General features: G+C 35.0%; 2 protein-coding genes across 9 annotated transcripts; one reads left to right on the forward strand and one right to left on the reverse strand.

Annotated features, from left to right (window-relative positions):
• The first annotated feature begins 1,870 nt into the window (after positions 1–1,870).
• LOC133690812 (uncharacterized) lies at positions 1,871–5,957 on the forward strand. The gene is made up of 5 exons (XM_062111079.1): positions 1,871–3,276; positions 3,739–3,797; positions 4,133–4,261; positions 4,844–4,979; positions 5,442–5,957. The coding sequence occupies exons 1-5, from the start codon at positions 2,572–2,574 to the stop codon at positions 5,760–5,762; spliced, it is 1,350 nt and encodes a 449-aa protein (XP_061967063.1). The 5' UTR covers positions 1,871–2,571; the 3' UTR covers positions 5,763–5,957.
• Positions 5,958–6,123: 166 nt separating this feature from the next.
• On the reverse strand, positions 6,124–13,375 carry LOC133690810 (beta-amylase 7). 8 transcript variants are annotated; one of them, XR_009841508.1, is made up of 12 exons: positions 12,912–13,375; positions 11,863–12,414; positions 11,379–11,669; positions 10,941–11,024; positions 10,530–10,733; positions 9,426–9,620; positions 8,871–9,035; positions 7,978–8,238; positions 7,527–7,745; positions 7,120–7,339; positions 6,808–6,945; positions 6,124–6,462 (listed from the first exon to the last, which is right to left on the reverse strand). XR_009841508.1 is itself a non-coding variant. In XM_062111077.1 (11 exons), the coding sequence occupies exons 2-11, from the start codon at positions 12,319–12,321 to the stop codon at positions 6,434–6,436; spliced, it is 2,040 nt and encodes a 679-aa protein (XP_061967061.1). In that variant the 5' UTR covers positions 12,322–12,414; positions 12,912–13,375; the 3' UTR covers positions 6,124–6,433. The 8 variants fall into 8 exon arrangements, 7 of the variants coding, with proteins under 7 accessions (XP_061967061.1, XP_061967060.1, XP_061967059.1 ...); XM_062111077.1 differs by lacking the exon at positions 6,808–6,945 and having other exon boundaries at positions 11,379–11,597; positions 11,878–12,414; XM_062111076.1 differs by lacking the exon at positions 6,808–6,945 and having other exon boundaries at positions 11,379–11,666; positions 11,878–12,414.
• Between the last annotated feature and the right edge of the window lie 5,833 nt (positions 13,376–19,208).

Consider the following 19,208-nt stretch of genomic DNA (forward strand, 5'->3'; position numbering starts at 1 on the left):
TTCATTATTTTGATGTTTTACGTTATAGGAAGTTGTAAAAGTTGGTCAGATAGCGTGAATAGATGAAGGGGAGAGAGAGAGAGAGAGAGAGGTTAAGGTTGCTGAAATGGTGGTGGTTGGTCATGGTTGTTGTTATGGTGGTCGAGATCTGGTGAGGTTAGTTGAGATATGGCTAGGGTTCTTGGTTTTGTTTTGAGTTTTGGTATGAGAGAAGATGAATAGGGTTTTCTACGGTTGTTTTCCTTCTAAATTTCAGCCTCACTTTCTCTTTTTTCTTTCACCCTCTCTTTATTTTTTGTCCTTTATGGTGGCTCAGGTTTTGTGTTGAAAACAATAAGTGGAAAAGATGAGGGTAGGTTTTTTGTTGGGTTGGTTTGTGTCGTGGGTAGCTAGGTTTTTCATATTCCCTTTTTTGTTCCCTCTTTATATTTTTCTATGGTGGCTAAGGTTTCTCCTTCTATTTATATCTAAATATTTTTGTCATCTTTTTTTAGTTACTCTGTCTGTAAATAACTTAATTTTATTTTGGTTCTTTATTTTTTTTTCTGCACTTTAGCTTATTTATCCATTTGGTCCCTATTCTGACCTTTTATTTTTTTAGTTTTGTATTTTTTTTTCTCTTGAAAGAACAATGTCAACGTCAATTTGATAATAATAATAAAAAATAATCAAGAAATATGAAATAGATGTGTTAATGGCTAAAATGCCTCAAAAGCATATTTTTAGGTTTTTTGTTTTTTGAAGTTTTTTTTAAGACGATGAAAATTATAAAATATGCATAAATGCATTAAAAATAATTTTTTTATTTTGATTTTTTTTCAATGTAGATTTCAAACCTAAAATATGATTAATTCAACTTGTTGGATATTGAAATACTATTTTCTTACGATATAGTAAATGAAAATTAATTCATTTAGATAAGCAAGAAAGTAGGAGATAATATATTATTAATGAAACTTTTAATTCAATATTCATTTTTTTTCTAAGGTCAAAATTGAGAGGGTATTGCTTAATTTCTGGATAAAATATATAATATACCCCTGAAATAGTAATCTCAACCCCTCATATCATGATAATTAATAGTGAGATTATGGTTTCAACCAATGTTATTAATTTTATTTTGTTCTGGTGAGAATAATACGTCGATATACCTTGTATTATTTTTAAAAAATAAAACAAAGTGAAATAAATTTTATATTGATCAGAATATAGGATTTTTTTAGATTTTTCACTTAAATTTCAACCAAAATATTCCAAGTTTATTTTGTTTTGGATAAACCCATGATTAAATCCAACTCTTAACAACCAGATAATTAAGCTGAACTTATTTCTTCCTAACCTAGTTTTTCACTTGGTAAAAAAGAAGAAATTTGAAATTCTTACATCGACTAGATATATCAAAGACATGTTCTTCATGCTATTCACCTCCTATATTGACATATTGCAGATAAATCAAGACCAGACAAGTATATAGATTCTCATATGATAATTAACAAGTTATTTCACAGTTGCTCTCACATTTGTTTTTCAAATATAATCTTGGAGTCAAATACAAGAGAAGATTATCAAAATAATAAATACATTTAGTTAGAGTATGAATGATTTATTTTTTCAATAAAAAAACAAATTAATTTTAAAAACAATAAATACATTTAGTTAGACTAAGATAGTGTTTGTTTTTATATTTTAAAAACATTTTTGAAAACATTTTAAAATATTTTATTTTATTTTTTACTTCAAATTAATTTATTTTAATATTATTAGATCTTTTAATTTACCAATATTAAAAATTAATTTCTAAATAAAAACACTCTAAAAAATCAATCACGTTACAAATCAATCAGGCCCTCTTCTTTAGGACATGCCCAAATACTTGAACCTCCTAACCGTCAATGCTGTAAGAGCAGCGGTCGTTAGGTCAAACAGCTAGACGGACAGGCTCCAATGATTAAAGAATGAAACTTGAATAAAAACTGGGCATCTAAAAGCATTAAACAGAGTAGATTCTTGCAAGGCCAACTCACTCTACAGGGAAATGGGTTTGACTAGCTGGTAAACCATCCAATAAGATGTCTAGTCTCTCTCATATCTCCATCTACATCGCTGTGTTTTATTTCTTAGTTCTACTAATTCTCTCCCTTTCATTTGTCGTCTAAACCTACCAATCAAAAGTAGCATCTCTAAAGAACCCAACTCTTTGCAGCTCATGATACACTAACACCAACCAATTCTTTTTATTTAACACTTTTTTAGTGTTCTTTTTATAAGGGTTTATGTTTTTTTTTTAAGTTTGTTTGTTGTTTGTTTTATATATGATGGTCGCTCATATTCTTAGTTTTTTTAGATGAATAACTTCATTCCTAAGCTTTTGAGATATGTCTTGTATGTATATTTTCTTCATATTGTTGTTTTGATCACTGATTCTTCAATAAGAAGTATAATCTGACTGTTTTCTAAACCCACTTGGGTTTTTTCCTCAAAATTTGAGTTCCCTGTATTCATTGATGTGTCGGTCTCACTTGAGTCATGTTTCTTGATGGATATATTATCATTCTTGAATCATAGGCCTCCATGTCAATCCTCTGTGGCCTTCCAATCCTTGAATGTGTGTACTGCCTTGGCTGTGCTCGTTGGCTATGGCAAAAATGCCTTTACACCGCTGGTCATGAAAGTGAGAACTGGGGCTTAGCCACAGCTGAAGAATTTGAGCCCGTGCCTCGTCTTTGTCGCCTAATCCTATCAGTCTATGAAGATGATCTTCGGTACCCACTTTGGGCACCGCCAGGTGGCTATGGTATTAACCCTGATTGGGTAATTGTGAAGAGAACTTACGAAGAAACTGGGGGATGTGCTACTCCTTATATGATTTACCTGGATCATGATAATGTTGAAATAGTGTTGGCTATTAGAGGGCTTAATTTGGCAAAGGAAAGTGATTATGCAGTTTTACTTGATAATAAATTGGGGCAGACCAAGTTTGATGGTGGTTACGTGCATAATGGGCTATTGAAGGCTGCAAAGTGGATTTTTGATGCAGAATGTGAGCTTTTGAGGGATTTGGTTGAGATGAATCCAGATTATAGGTTAACTTTTGCTGGACATTCGTTAGGTGCAGGGATAGTGTCATTGATAGCAATGTATGCTGTTCAGAATCGGGAGAAATTGGGGACCATTGAGAGGAAGAGGATCAGATGCTTTGCCATGGCTCCTGCTAGATGCGTGTCACTGAATTTGGCAGTGAGATATGCTGATGTTATCAATTCTGTCGTGCTTCAGGTAGGACTTCCCTGTGCTTCCAGCTATGTTTGAAATCAAGTAAAGGTGCTTAAATTTTGTCTAAATGGATTGTGGTGAAGTTTAAATTTTGAATTCATCAGTCGATTGGAAACACCAACAAAAATGATGATGATGAGTGGTCTTGATGGGAATGGTGGTAGGAGCATTTTCTGGTTTTACTGAAATGAATAAAACCTGGTCAAAGTGGCTACCAAAGCATGTTGAAATCATCAGCTTATTATGAGAATCAGGAACCCTGCTGGTTTGAAAACTAATTATGTGAAGGATTAACATTTTAATCTGTCTTTTTCATTACAATTTTAACCTGCTGCCAAACTCTGAATTTGATGGAACAAGCAAAGAGCTTAATACTTTAGACTTCTAGCATGTCAGTTTCTCTTTCTCTGTGCCTAGGAATAGTGGTATGTGCTCTGTTCTAATATGAGTTATTGAATGAACCAGGATGATTTCTTACCTCGGACAACTACTGCTCTGGAAGATGTTTACAAATCAATTTTCTGGTAAAAGATAGTATGTCTTACTCACCTTTTTCATAACTAGTTATATTGTTTTTTTCTTTTATGGCATCTGGTATCCTGGCATATATTCTAATGTAAAAGAAGTTGAAATTTGAGACCTTTGAAAAAATCAAACTGGTCAATATGCTTTTCGCAAACGAGTGCATCTGTGCATATAAACTTAAACAGAGCTTTTCCATTGGGCTAGTTGAGGAAACCGCTGATAGTCATCTATGGACTCTTATGCTTGCACATGTAGTCTTTGTTACAACGATCATGTATTCTCAAGGAGTTCATTTTAGACGAGATACTAAGCTGATTTTTTGTGGTTTGGACAGTTTGCCTTGCCTGCTTTGCCTAATGTGCTTGAAGGACACTTGCACTCTCGAGGAGAAGATGCTTAAGGATCCAAGGCGGCTATACGCACCTGGCCGCCTATACCATATTGTTGAGAGGAAGCCCTTCAGGTAAATTTAGCTGTATTTTGTTGCAATTTTACGTGCACCTAACAAAGTAGCTGGCCAGGTGTTTTTATGCCCTTTGCTGAAGGAACTTCTTGATGATGCGGGTATACAAAGAAGGATTCTCCTGCTGGGAAATAAGAGTAATAGGCAGGGGAAGAGCGAAAATAGAAATAAGGAGTCTTGATGATGGTATGGGTTATGCTTACCAATTTGACCTGCAATACTGATAGGCAATCAAAGACAGACTTATTAGGCTCTTCCTCAAAGCCAAAATGGATTAAAAATGCCTCAGGAATCCTGAAACCAACATTCATTGAGGGCTGTGCATGCACTCTTCCATTTGAGATGTCATTGTTTTCCCCGATGCAGGGGAGCATTTCATTCATGTGCTAGGAACAGTAGCTCAAAGAGTAACTGATTATTAGCATTGAATACTTCACGAGCAAAAGAGTGGTCAGTTGTCACCATGATGTGCTGGTTGCCACTCAATTTTGATTTCTGGAGGTTTATTTATGAGAAGTTCTGTGTTTAGATTATTGACTATTATCTTATTGTAATGACAGTACCTTTACACTCTGGTTTCAGGATAGGAAGATTTCCTCCAGTTGTCAGAACAGCAGTCCCTGTGGACAGGCGCTTCGAGCACATAGTTCTTTCATGCAACGCGACTTCTGATCACACCATTATCTGGTTAGAGAGGGAATCTCAAAGGGCTGTTGATGTAAGTCTTAACTTCTTCCTTGGCAATTATAGTGTGAGTTGGGGCTAAGATTGAGACTCTACTTTCATTACTGGTCTAGTTTGAGTCATGAAGCAAACTCGTAAAGCCATTTTAATTTTTAAGAAAAAAAACCTTGGTTTCCAGCCTAGGGAGGTTAGTCAGCTTTTTCACAACTTCTGTAGTGCTAAAAATAGCAGCATCTGGAATGTTTGTAGAGGCCAATCCGTGGCAAGTTTCTCATGAAATCCCCGAGACCTGCCATATCTATAGCTCCATTGTATATGATAAAGGCTGTGCCAGTCAAGTGGATCTTGTGGCTCCATTGTTTATGTATTATAAAGGCAGTGTCAGGCAGTCAGTCATGTGGTTCTTGTGTATTCACTTTGTTATTTTAGATGATCGGGGATTGAGAATTAACTTCTACGTTTGCTGACAAAACTGAAACACCGTTTTCCCTGTCAGTTGATGCTGGAGAAGGATCGGATCATGGAAATTCCAGCACAACAACGGATGCAGCGGCAGGAGTCTCTTGCACGTGAGCACAGTGAAGAATACGAGGCAGCACTTCGGAGAGCTATTGCTCTGGACATCCCACAGGCATCCTACTCTCCTTCTTATGGAACCTTTGCTGAAGTGGAAGAAGGAGAGAGTTCTGGCAGCTCAGGTGGATCAGGTTCGTTGTTGTCGTTTAAGAGAATGAGGGAGCGTTGGGACAACTTTATAGAGCGTCTTTTTGATGTGGATGAATCAGGTCGAATGGTGTTCAAGAAGTCTTCCACCTAGACTTTCCTTTTCTTCTTCTTTGTAATTTACCTTCAAATTTCTTTCTTTCATTTGTCAACCAAATAGGTTCAATTCCTCATTCGATTGTATTTTGATGGCCTGTGGGATTGTCTGCTTAAACCACGGGTAATAAAATATACAAGGAAAGAATATGTTGCCCACCTTCAGGCGTGGCGAGATCATTGTAAACAGAAACTTGTCGGCGGCCTGTTGTGCGAGCACGTCTAGAAATTACGAAGATACCTGGCCTTCAGCAAATGTGACGGTCTGGCAGTAGCTGGCTAGAAGGATCTTGAGGAGGAACTTACAAAGACAATTGAAGATGCGATAGAAAATGATAAGGAAATAATAAATGGAAGGGGAAGGGAAAAGATGTACCGCTAATGAATTAATAATTTCAAGCTTCTGAACTGCACACCAGAAGTTTCAGTTTTGTCCATCCAAAAAGTTTCAACACAAGCATAAAAGGAAGCTCGAATCTAGCGGTAGCGGAGAACCTGACTGTTTTGAGTTTGAGATTTCATTTACAGAGGTGTTAGAACTATTTCAATACTATTCCCTAGTTATCATATAAAAACTACTACTACACTGATATACATAACGGTAAACCCCCATCTGTTATGTGGGAGAAAAACAAATGCTACTCAATCTGGATGCCCTTCCTCCTCCTGCTATACCCGGAGTTCGACAACTGCTTCCCCTGCAATGGAAATCAAACACATTCAGATTGAATCGCGACTGAAAATGCATCCATCAGTGCTAAATATCATCAACAGCGAGCTAACCAAATGGCTCACTACCACTTCCATTTTGAATTTATGTGACTAGATAAACCTTCATTAACTTGAAGGACTGGTTATTTATCAACATCTAACAGATTCATCTAGAACGCTGTGCCTGAAAATAAAGCCCTCTTTTTTTTTCGTTCTACTAGCCAGAAAATGAGACCAGGCTATGACTTGTCTGTTCTTCACACAGGGCACTGTTGGCGGAACCTTTTGAAGTCATCTCACGGTTTATGAAACAGAAAACTGGTGCAAATTACCTAAATCAGTGAAACTCATGCTGGTAGCACCAAATTTGTTATTCCTCGGATTCTGGCAAGCATTGAAGCATCCAGAACCTTTACATAAAGAAATCAGTCACCCTCTATTTTCACCCTTTTCCCTCAGTTATTAGCTCCCTGCCCACCAAATAGATGCTCACAATAGGTAAACGGATTCATTCTTTTTTATTAGCATGGGTAATTGGATTAAAATTTACAGCATTGCGAAGACACGACTCATTGGAAAAAAATTAATAGCATTGAAAAGAGTCAAAATTTAAAAAATAATTGCATGTTGCTCTAATACTTTACCATGCATTCTCTTGACAAAGCGTTCAAATTCCATGAAGGTTTGTCTCTCCATTAGAAGTGGGCTGAGCCTAAGGTGAGTAAAAGACAAAAAATGCTTTCCATCTGGATCATTCAATGGTTTGGCGTTATCCAGAATCTTGTTATATGTGACCCTATCATGGCATGGAAGAGTGTTCTCGCTGGCAATTGGAATGCCAACTTCCCACGCAGCATTCAGCACCTGAATAGAAAGTTAGAATGCTCATAGACACACTTTCAAACCAGCGTATCTGAAGAAAGATGTAGCATTATGTTCATCCAAAATTTTTTTACAGGCGAAAAAAACAGGCTTTTATAAAGACGACCTATTTTTCTAAAATGACAGGCTCAATTTAGGAAATGCTGAAGCTGAGCAGTAGGTTTCTTACTTGCCATACTAATCCCTCAGGATCTGCAAGTGCCTCTGCAAAGTCCGCTTGCTGGTCTCCCATCCGTGATTCAGAACACGAGAAGTTTAAAGCAGCTTTATGCTTCTTTAGCATTTCTGCAATTGCAGCATAGCCATCACGATTGCATGGGTTGTAGAACCCAGCAGTTAATTCAGCAGCATGACTGGCTGTCTTGTACCACCAATGAATACCTGATAGCTGCTCGCCAATTAAAATGTAGCAAACAGAGTGGATCAAGCATAGCTATTTAAATAACTTTTGGACGTAGTTTTCAAATTCAGCATTTTGAAGTGAGCATGAACAAATATCTTAAATGAGCATAAAATTAGGACCAAAGCAGTTAAACAGAGAAAGACAGAAACAATTCTAGATAGCAATCTTAGATAAACAAGCCTAAAAATTAGAAGAAATTTCTGAAAAGCTGACTCACCTTCACAGCAATTTGAGTGCCTTCGAAAGCTAACTTTGCCAAAGAAAGTACCCGATCACCATGATCAACTAAAATCCTAGTATACCAATTAAGGAAGAACCTGCCATAATACCCATCATAGTCCCCTCCATCACAGAAGAAACCAGTTTCATGTGGCTGGGAATTATAGAAACCAGCATTATCTGGTCCCCTAGCCCAGAAAGGATGTCCCCTTGCTTCTGCTGTCTTCTTTAAGCTTTTCAGCAAATACTGATCATAACACTGCAAATAAGGGCCTTTTTTTTAACCATGCTGAGATAACAAAAGATAAATTGACATGACAAGTTGAGAAAATAGATGAAAGAATCAAGCACTCAATTCACATAACGTGGAGCAACCAATTAACCTAATGGTAATAATTGTTTTCTCATTACTAGTTACAAAATAAAAAATTGAAAACAAGCCTTATCGCAAAGTATATTTTAAAGACAACTGTTTTCTTAAAACCTATAAACTCTGCTTAACATTCAAGTCCAACTCCACTTCTCTGAAGTACCTTGACAAAATGGGCATACAAATCAGAAAATCAACTTGTGTCCAAGTGAACTCTGGAAAGACATTGTAAATTGACTTCTATTTTCAGTTTTTGCATTTTGAAGAAGAGAAAAGAAGAAAGGCTGCATGGTGTTGGAAAAACAGGTGGCTGGAGCATACTGCCTGAGCAGCAACTCTCAAGGCCAGAAGCATTGTGAGCGCAAATGTTGAAAGCCATCAGCAAGTTTGCATGTATGGATTTTGTGTGTTGCAAACCTCAAAGATCAAAGTAACTTCTAAAGTTGTAGCAAGCAAATGTGGATGATGAAAGCTTACATCAGTAAGAAAGAAGATCGCTAAAATCATAGCTAAAAGATAACCTGAAATTCACCAATGCCAGGATATCTCCAGCCATGCTTCACTGGACAAGCTGGGTACCGTAGCTCCCCACAAGGACCAAGTCCAACTTCAACCATGGAGATGATACCATCAGCAAAAAATTCATCAAATTCTGCTCGGAAGCTTCTCATGTAGTCAAAGTACACCTACATTAGTTAACCATAGAGATAAAACACGAAATTTACTAGCCTCAAAAAATAATCCGGCTCAAATTCCCAAATTACATGAAAGCAACAGATCAAATCTCCTATGTTCTGATCATTGCAATTAGGAACACACATAAAATCCAGTTTTGAATTCAGCATCATATACATTCAAAATGTTAGCCATAAACAAAACAGCAACTTAAAAAATATAATTAAATGGAACAATTTATCATTGTATTTAGCTTATGCAGGTGTCTAAGAAAATTTAATGATTATCACAGAAGCAGATATTCATGTGGATACTTGCAAAGAGTGACAGAAAAGCTTATATGTATCAACCATACACTAGCTTAGAATTCCATAAGGCCTGACAGACACAGCAGGATGTACCTCAACAGCAGTACGGCCTCTTAACACTCGTTCTTTGTCGATTCCCCATGAAAGACATTCTGGGTTGCGCCTGCCTTCTCTATCAGTGAAGAAAATGTCAGGATTACTTCGTCCAATTTCTGCCACCCAATGTGGCAGGGGAATACACACATCATCACCAACATTGCCTCCACATTCATGAAATGACATCACAACCTGAGGTAAAAAATCAGTAAAACAAGTTGACCTCATCCAGAAGGAATCTTCAAGAGTGTTGAGACAAACTACTACAGCTCAATCAGCAATGAGTTGCTATGGCATGTTTAGATGAAGATACACTCATAACTAACATTTCAATGCTTCTTAGAATCTTAAAAGTTAAATAAACCCTGTGAAAACACCATCCCTTCTTAATAGAAACATCATATAACCTGTTAATAAATTTGGCTGTACTCAGAATTATTGTTTAGTTGTAACATTAAAAAAAAAAACAGGGAATAATAATAAAGAGAATGAAATACTCCACAGCCAATATCAGCTCCCAAGCTGTGGGGATTTGCAATCTCAAACCTAAATGAATCAACCATCTCCCTTCATAGACAGGAAGTCACTGAAACACATGGATGTATACTTGACCACACCTTCATTAGTGCCTGGCTTCATGACAGTTTCAACAACTTCAGTCTTATGCATCTAAGTCCCCCAACCATCGCCCATTCATTAGCCCAAAGATATTGTTTTGCAATTTAATGAAATTGGCTCCTATCAAAATCATCATAGTAAGGTCCTTAAATTTGATCTGTGAATAATCTCCCAGCTATGATCCATCAACATGCTTAGTCACACACATGCTCACATCATTGACAGTATGATCAACAGCAACAACTTGCTCAGTTTCCCACACACTTGAAAAATATCTGATCTCATAATATTGCAGAATCCAGGGCATTGTATCAACATCACCAACATCCACATGTATGGATGCATTCATAAACAATCTATGAAGTGGTGTACCATAGAAAGGGAGGTTGCTAAGAAAAACCAATGATTAGCATTAATTTTATGTCCAGAATGAGGGAGAGCATGAGCTACGATACAGGATAACAAGTTTCAAAAAGCACTCACCTGTAACTTAAGCTTAAGTTCACGCACCATCTGGAAGAGCCTACTGTACCCGCTCCAGTTATACTCCTGAGGAGTGTGAGCCTCTACTATGCCCCACCAGCAGTCAACCATAATGCCATCAACATTGGCAGATTTCAAGACCTTGAGCTGCTTCAGTAGGTCATCTGGATCAACCAGCTCACATTTCATATTTATGACACCCAACTGACACCAACAAATTATGGCAAACAAAAATGAATTTGATTAGAACTTGCATACATCTCACATTTGGCATCAAGGTTAGATTGAGAACAACATATCAGTGAAAATATTGTATCTTTCATAAAAAGTCTTAACTCTGAGCAGAAATAAAAATAGGACAGCACCCATCTCCAAAATTAACTGTTCGAAAAGTAGGATTGATTAACTCACTGGTAACATCACATAAACTGGTATGAATGGAGTGCCAGCAAAATCTCGCTCTGGTAGCTTTGGAATTGGAGGTATGTCAACAATCTATATGAAAAAAGAGAGAGTAGAGAGTTGAAAAATGCATGAAATTAAACTCGTCTAGAAGAACCAAGTTTTGTAAGAAAATTAACTTGTACTCTCGATTCCTTGACTGAAAACAAGTTCTACATATGTACAAAATTGTGCTCCACTGCTAATCGAAAGGTTGGTTAATTTAGTTATGTCTAACGTGTAATGTGCAAGATATACGTAGAGTAAAAAAAAAGCAGCAGAACAAATTTTTTCAGCGTTCAAAGTTCACTAGGAGGTTACAAACATTAAACTTGAAAACAACATTTATTAGAATATCCAGAGATGGATATTTCAGCACAAATAGAGTACAAAAGAATTCCATAGTACCTGCTTGTCATTTATGATGTCCATGGAGCCACCAATATGGAGATTGCTCCCTGTTTGCTCTCCTCCCTCCCCCGCCACTGCTGGGATCTGTGGCTGAGTGCTTGCTGATAGATCATAAGGTGAGGGGTTGGGCATAAAAACACCTTTCATACTGCATGTATTGTACTCAACTGAGGTCTGATAACCAGGAGAGACTCCTCTAAGGGAAGCCGGTGGAGTCTGTTGTGACACCAGATGAGAAGAAGATGATGTTACTGCAGCAGAAGTGCCACCCGCAGGCCTTGAGCCCTGCTGCAAAAAAGTAAAGAACATAGCCATTCCCTCTAGATTTTACTAAGATCCATTTGAAGCAAGAATCAAGGAATGAAAAAGAGGTACTATGATCAACCCAACCTCTTCAAACCCATGGGTAATAACAATTTAATGCGCATTCTCATCAGTTATCACTAACATCTAAATACCAAATCAAACAAAGGCTTCGTACTTGAGAGATAAGCACCTGAGATCTTGAAGGGAAGGTAGTTCCATCTGGAAGAACAACCCAGCCAGCTTCCCTAGCCAAAGCAGCAATTACATCATTTATATCAGCTCTGACTCTAAGATTGTAATTCCCATGCCTCCTTAATCCTGCCAAGATCCTTGCTGTGATTGCCCTCCGGTGTCGCTCTCTTAGCTTCGTCCTCTCCTTTTCTTCAAGCGGTCTAGACCTCCGAGCTCCTCCTGCTGGAGTGGTAACCTGCTCTTGAAATTGCTGTTGATGTTGAAACTGATTATCACTATTGTTTGATGTCATCCCTCCACCCCCTCCTGCCATAATCTGTGCAGCAATATTCTTCCCTCCATTTTCTTCATCCTCATCATCTTCCTCTTTAACGTCCATGTCCATTTCTTCATCATCATCTTCTTCACTTGTTCCTATTAATTTTTGGATATCCGTTGCCATTCTCTCTCTTCCACAACCAAATGTCTAGGACTTAGTCATTGAATACTTCTACGGTGACAAAGGCCATCATTTCCACTTTGATTATCCATGTATCTGAAAAGCTACCGTTTTTCAAATAATGCAGACAGTAAACTAAAAAAAAAAACATGTGCTAGTCTCATTTTCGACTTCCCTGGCAACAATGAAAAACTTAAAGAGTTATGACCCAAATATACTCAATCATTAATAGACAAAGAAGGAAAAAGAATGTTCTCTTTTACAATTTAAGCCTTTATTTGAAACTTTTATAGTGTTTTCAACTGCATACAAGTCAAGAAGACAAATGCCTCCGCTACATTGTCCTTAACGCTACATTTGGCATAAACATGTCAGTTTTCTCATTTCTGTTCTTCAATAATTTTATTTTTTTTGACAACTATTTTTGTTTCTTCAAGTCAAGGGAAAAATAGAAATAAAAAACAGAATAATCAAAAAATTAATTTCTTTCTCGGCAACCAAATAAGTAGAGACCAATTGTCTCACTATAAATTAACAGCAGAACTTCAATAAAAAATTAGCACTTTGTAACTACAAATAAACTCAACAATCACCTTCTTGTAACAGTCTTCCGCACATTTCAGCGTAAAAATCCCGCAAAAACTTCGCCTTTTGCGTGCTAATACTTCAAATTCCCCTCTATTTCTCCATTTCCAACTCAAATTTTACTTTTCCAGCTTTTACGCCAACAAATTCACAAACCTTCTCACCTTATATCTGCTTCATAACAACAGATCCATCTACCTCTCTTGAAACCCTAACTTCGCCGACCACCGGAGAACCTCCGGTGCGTTTCGCGGCCACTCTCCAAAGCCTAATTAAACATAGAGTTCCGCAAGAAAGCGAGAAATTCGAGGTTTTCCCGGCGAGTGGAGGTAGCTGACGGTGAATGTGAAAGGGAGAGTAAGGCGGCGCGTGTGGAGATGTGTGTTTGCGTGCGAGGGTTAGGGTTTCGCGCGTGTGGAGAGGCTCGAGCGTGTTTTGTGTGTGTGTGTGTTTTGGTTTGACACGGATGGGGCGTGTGTAGTTAAGCTCGAAAGGGGGTGCGGGAGACACGAGTAGCACGTGCCGAAAGTTGGCCGAGTTAGACTACACACGAGATGTTAGTGTGTTCTTAAGGGGCCCCATCACGTGACCTACATTTGTGGTAAAATGGTTACAGACCGTTTATACAATTGTCTGAAAAGTTACGCGGTCAGTCCGTTCCGCTCAATGTTACTATATGATGGTAAGAATAAAAATAACACAAGGTGGTTATTATGTTTTGCATAGATAAATCATAAATGAGGACACTTGAACCTATTTTCAGTTGCGGTGTCACTTATTTTTTATTATTTTTTATTTTTTTATTTTTAATTAATTTTTATTATTTTTAAATTATTTTAATATGCTGATTTTAAAAATAAATTTTAAAAAATAAAAAAATATTATTTTAATATATTTTCAAATAAAAAAATAATATTTACCATACTTTCAAATACCTTCTAACAAAATAAAAAATAACACTATTCACCTGGAAATGTCCATACATTCTAATAATGTCAATGATTAGTCAAATTCAATTTAGCAAATCCTATTAACATTTTCATATCGTGATTGAAATTATTTACAAAACTAATCCATAATAAATAATATTAATCTTTAATATTATATTTTGTTAGTGTCATAGGATAAAAAAAACATATAAAAAATAACATAAATTTATTTTGTTGAAGAATAAAGATAAGATTATAAATTCAATTTGTCTATGTGATAATTTTAAAGGAAATCTTTATCATTTCAAGACAGAAAAAACAAAAAAGACATGTTCATTTTATTTTTATTATTTCTATCTCTTTTATCTATAAAATCAGATTGTCGAAGTCAAATGTAGCAACACAAAAAAGACTCATAGGATGATTATCTTAAAAAAAAAAAAAAAAAACTAGATGAGCTTCTTCGCAAGAATAAATGGCAGCTATTGTTTAATGGAAAAAATGGATATTTAGAACAATTAAAAGCCTACATTGAGCTGCACTATGAAACATGTTACATTGAATATTATGAACAAACTATAATATTAGTGGGTATAGCAACTAGGGTTTGAAGCATAAAAACTGTAATTTTAAGATATTAATTATTCTCACAATATTTTTTTGAGGGTTAAAGTAATATACTTTTAGGATACAACAAAGCGTTAAACTTATAAACAGTAACTTTAATAAATTTATTAAGAAGTTATGTTTTATTTCTGATAAACATAAATAAAGAGTTTGTAGTGAAAAATTAAAGAGAAAAGAAGATTGTTTCTAATTAATTTCTGACAATCATCAAATTGGTATTTATAAATAAAATAACACTCTTTCAGACCAATGTATCTGTAAAGTTTAAAGGTACACTTCTTCATACCAATATGTCTATAGAGTTTAAAAGCATTTCTCTTCAGACCAATATGTTTATAGAGTTTAAAAGCCAACTCTTCATTCAAATTATTTGAACAATTTAGCAAGAGACGTCATGTATAATTATTAGATTAATTAATTCTAAAAATTTAATTAATTAACTTAAATTATTTTATTCCAAAAATAATAATAAAAATCATTTATGTTTCCCTCACATTATAAGGCACAACAAAACCTCATACTCTTTCAATGTGAGATAAAGTTTCTCTTTATTAATCTTGAGAGGAGTGTCGTGAAACCATAATAAGGATCCATTGAGGAGCCATTGTATGTGAACACATGAAAATCAAATCCTTTTTTGCAAGATAGTTGCATTGTTAGGGCTGACTGAGTTGCTCACTTTTAAGGCTTCGTCGGAGCAATTATGACGTCATCATTACTTGAGACTACCTGAATTTGGTAGAAGGGGTACACACCTTTCATTTGGAACCATTTTTGCTCAATTTAAAGTTATGTAACTCCACATTCATTTGTTCAAAGGTGCCAACCTGATTAGCCTTAAATCTGAAAATCGAGTGATAACTGATCAGGGACAAGATGTCGGGAACTTCCATGGAAAAATTGTGATGTAAACGTCTAATTCATGGAAATAGGATTGTAAAATGGATGTTTTTCTTCCATTTGAAAAAAATCTCATGTCATTTAGAGGTCTAAAACTCCACAATGAGCTCTTGAAAGGTGCCAATCTGACCATCGTGAACTGCTAAGAAAGAAAATGAACAGAGGCTGAACAGTCTAGGGTAAACCCTATAAATTAAGGTTTTTAATTTGGGATTTGACAAAGTTTTAATTTAATCATTGTTCTTCCTATTGTGTCACTTTCATTCTTAATTGACACAAAAAACTTAACCCCTGTTAGACTCAAATATCAGCCCTTAAGTTGATTACCTTTTTCATTTTAGTCATTGGTTTTGAATTTCTGCATTTGACTCTTAATTGATTAACAAACTTTTAATTTCTTCAATTTAGTCCCTGATTTGGTCAATTTCAGCCCTATATTCACGTGTCTTTCCAGTTTGATCCTTGGTTTTAGATTTATTTAATCAAGTCTCTAATTGCCCATCGAACTTCAATATTTATGTAATTAAGCCTCTAATTTGACCAAATTAACTCTTAAAAATTGCAATTCGACCCCTAGACTTTAATCTCTTCCAATTAAAGCCTAAATTGACTTTTAAAAATCAATTTTTCATGCAATTAAGTCCTCAATAAATTCAAATAAACCTTGAAAATTCTAATTGGATCCTTCAACATCCAATTTTGAATTTTCCTCAAATTGAATTTTCTTTGTTAATAGAGCTTTTATCGGTCAAAAATACACTGTCGGATTTTTTTCTAACCTTGTATATTTGATCTTTCTCAACCAGTTTTTGGCAATTTCCTGGGCGTTCTTGTATGCTCTTCTCATTGATATATTTTTTTTTATTTTCTTCTAATATTTTTTTTGTTTTTTTTTTGTTTTTGTGGGGCCGCAAAATGAGTAACAATAACCTTCAAGAATTTAAGTGAAAAACTCTTGATCATTGATGAGGTATATCATTAAGGTAAAAAATCTTGAAAAATGTATTTCTTCAAGTGTTGAACAAAAGATTGGTGACGATTCATCAAGGACATTGTAATATTTGGCTTTGACTAATAAAGAATACAATACTCAAGACCGGTTTGGTGTTTGAGGTGTGGATGTAGACTTGCCGAACCACGTGAAAAACCAAGTTTGTAATTTTTATCCCTATACTCTCTAATTTAAGTACTTTAATTATATTGTTGGTTAATTATGTTTAATTGAGTTAATTAAAATATTTGTTATTATTAATAGAACACCTAATTCACTCTCCCTTAGATGTTATTGTTGTTTTAATTCTAAAACAACACATAATCCTTTTAAGAATTATACCTTTCACGTGTTAACTCTTTGTTGAAAATAAAATTTTATTTACAATAAAATCACTATATATTTTGGATGATAAAATTTAATTTATCAAACCCTTTTAAGAAATATACCTTTCTCAAGTCTAGAATGACAGATCAATATTACACAACGAAGCTCAAGTATCAACATAATCTAAAAAATATGTCCATGTATAAATTAAAAAATATCATTCACGTGTTACAAATAACTCAGCATCACTCAATTAATTAATGTAAATAAATTTAATCTAACCTAAAAAAATATTCACACATTGAAAATAACTCAAGACAAAAAAAATAACACTAAACAATTACATGAACATTCACTGACCAAAACCCAAAACATACACCGCAAATAATTCTAAGAACAAATAAATCACATAATGAAGTTCAAAACCGAAGAGTCGGCTAGATCCGGATCGAAGCAGCTAGAACAAAAAGTGATATATAATCGAGATACACATAAACTAGTTCGAACAACCACATTAAACTGAAAAAAAAGAAGAAGATATATAGCTTATAGTGTTGGCGCGTACAAACCACATGTTGGGTCTGTATCTATATGTCAGCTATATATATACGCAGGCCATAAGTAGTTTAGTCACTTGAATTCTATATTTCATCTTTGTCTCTGCTAACCACAGCTTCGCTGTAAATTCTTAATCTTCATTGGTAAATTTTAAGTTTTGTAGAGGTTTGAGTTTGGATTGGATTGCCATATTAGGAGGGGAGGAGGATGGTGGCAAGGGATGGCAAAAACATAATATTTAATATAATAACTCTTTAATTGCTAACTAAAATATAATATAAATAATTTAATATTTTTTGTTAATTATTTTAACATGTGAAAGGGAGATATACAGGATATTAAAACTTAATTCTTTAAAGAATGGAGGTAAAATTAAAAAATAACACACCAAAAGAGAATTTACTTAATCACAACTAAATTTTAAAAATTAAAGGAGCCAGAGAAACATTGGCCGAGTCTAAAAAAGAGCCCAAACATAAACGTGGGATCCCAGAAAGAAAGAAAAGGGGGGGGCAGCCGAAGATTCGGCATGCAACGCTGATTAATGGCCGCGAAAGGCAAGAATCCAACAGTTGAGAGTTGAAATGGGAGACAAGCCCACAAGCTGGGCATTCATGTGGGAACGTTCTTCAATAACCTTATGATGAAAATGTGACAGCTGGCTACACAGCCTCCGTTAAAAAGAGAGTTTTCACGCGAGAAGTTTATTTTTTACATTTTAAACGTTTTTTTTTAAAAAAAATATTTTTTTATTTACTTCAAATTAATATTTTTAGATCTAGTGATATTAAAAATATTATTATTTTAATATATTTTTAAATAAAATAACCGACAACATACTTTCAAAAACACAGAATATACGAAATACAGGAGGAACAGCAAGTCCAGGAGTGCAAGTGACCACAAACGTAAATCCCTCGTCCGTGACTGGGACAGATCACACAGATTGTTGTTGAGGTCCCAAGTTCAAACAAGGTAAAAGACAAGAAAAACCGATTTTCACAAAATAGGGTCACGTTCTTCCCGCCTCTTGGCCCCTCTCCAGATTACGTATCCATAGCTCCTTGCAATTAAACACGTACTTGCAGCCAAAATATGGTTTTCATAATTTAATTGCAAGAATTCAAAATTTATTTATTTATTTCGGAGTTTGACCATATCGCATACAAAAATGGTCATGTTCTTCCAGCCTCTTGGCCCCTCTCCAATAATTAATGTATCCATAGCTCCTTCCAGCCTCAGCAAGTGATGGAAATCTCTTGCTTGTTTGTGAGAAATGCCTTATTCTGATTCCCTTCAGTATCTCATCAATCACTCTCGTCTTCTTGTTCTTGTTCTCTTCTTCTTCTTCTCTTGTTGTTGTTCTTGTGCATATATTTCTGCTTCTCCCAGTATATCATCTCCTCTATACACCACTGATTTATACATTTTTCCCACAAAATTCTCCTTGAAAAAAATCTCAATCTTTGCTTTAAAGTTTCAAGCTTTTGAATTTGAAGTCCATTAAAGATCATACATTTCCATGAAAGAAAGTCATTATATAATTTGAATCCAATTTCTTTGAAACCATGACAGGAAAAAGATCACTTCTTAAGGGTAGATAAAACAAAATTAAGGGAAACAATTGTTGTTTTGATCAAATATTTAAGATGAATAGATACATAGCTAGATTTAGAAATTATTGATGATGATCTAATTGTTTTTGTTGGTTTTGGGAGATTAGACCTTGACGAGTATGGCGGAGGTTGATAGCTAGGGTTTTATGTTTGGTAAAAAAAGAGTGGTATTTTTTTTTTAATTTTAACATGATAAAAGCTCTTTAGTCACTAATTAAAAAATAGATGTAAAGTGTTATACAACTTACAAACTATGAAATATAAACTGTAATTTCTAAAAAATAAAAATAACATAAAAAATAACTAAATTATAGAAGATTCAAAGTAAGTCCACTCTTTTTTTTTCTTTGGTCATCT

Source organism: Populus nigra, chromosome 4 (genome assembly GCF_951802175.1).
Source record: "Populus nigra chromosome 4, ddPopNigr1.1, whole genome shotgun sequence".
In the NCBI taxonomy this organism is placed as follows: domain Eukaryota; kingdom Viridiplantae; phylum Streptophyta; class Magnoliopsida; order Malpighiales; family Salicaceae; genus Populus; species Populus nigra.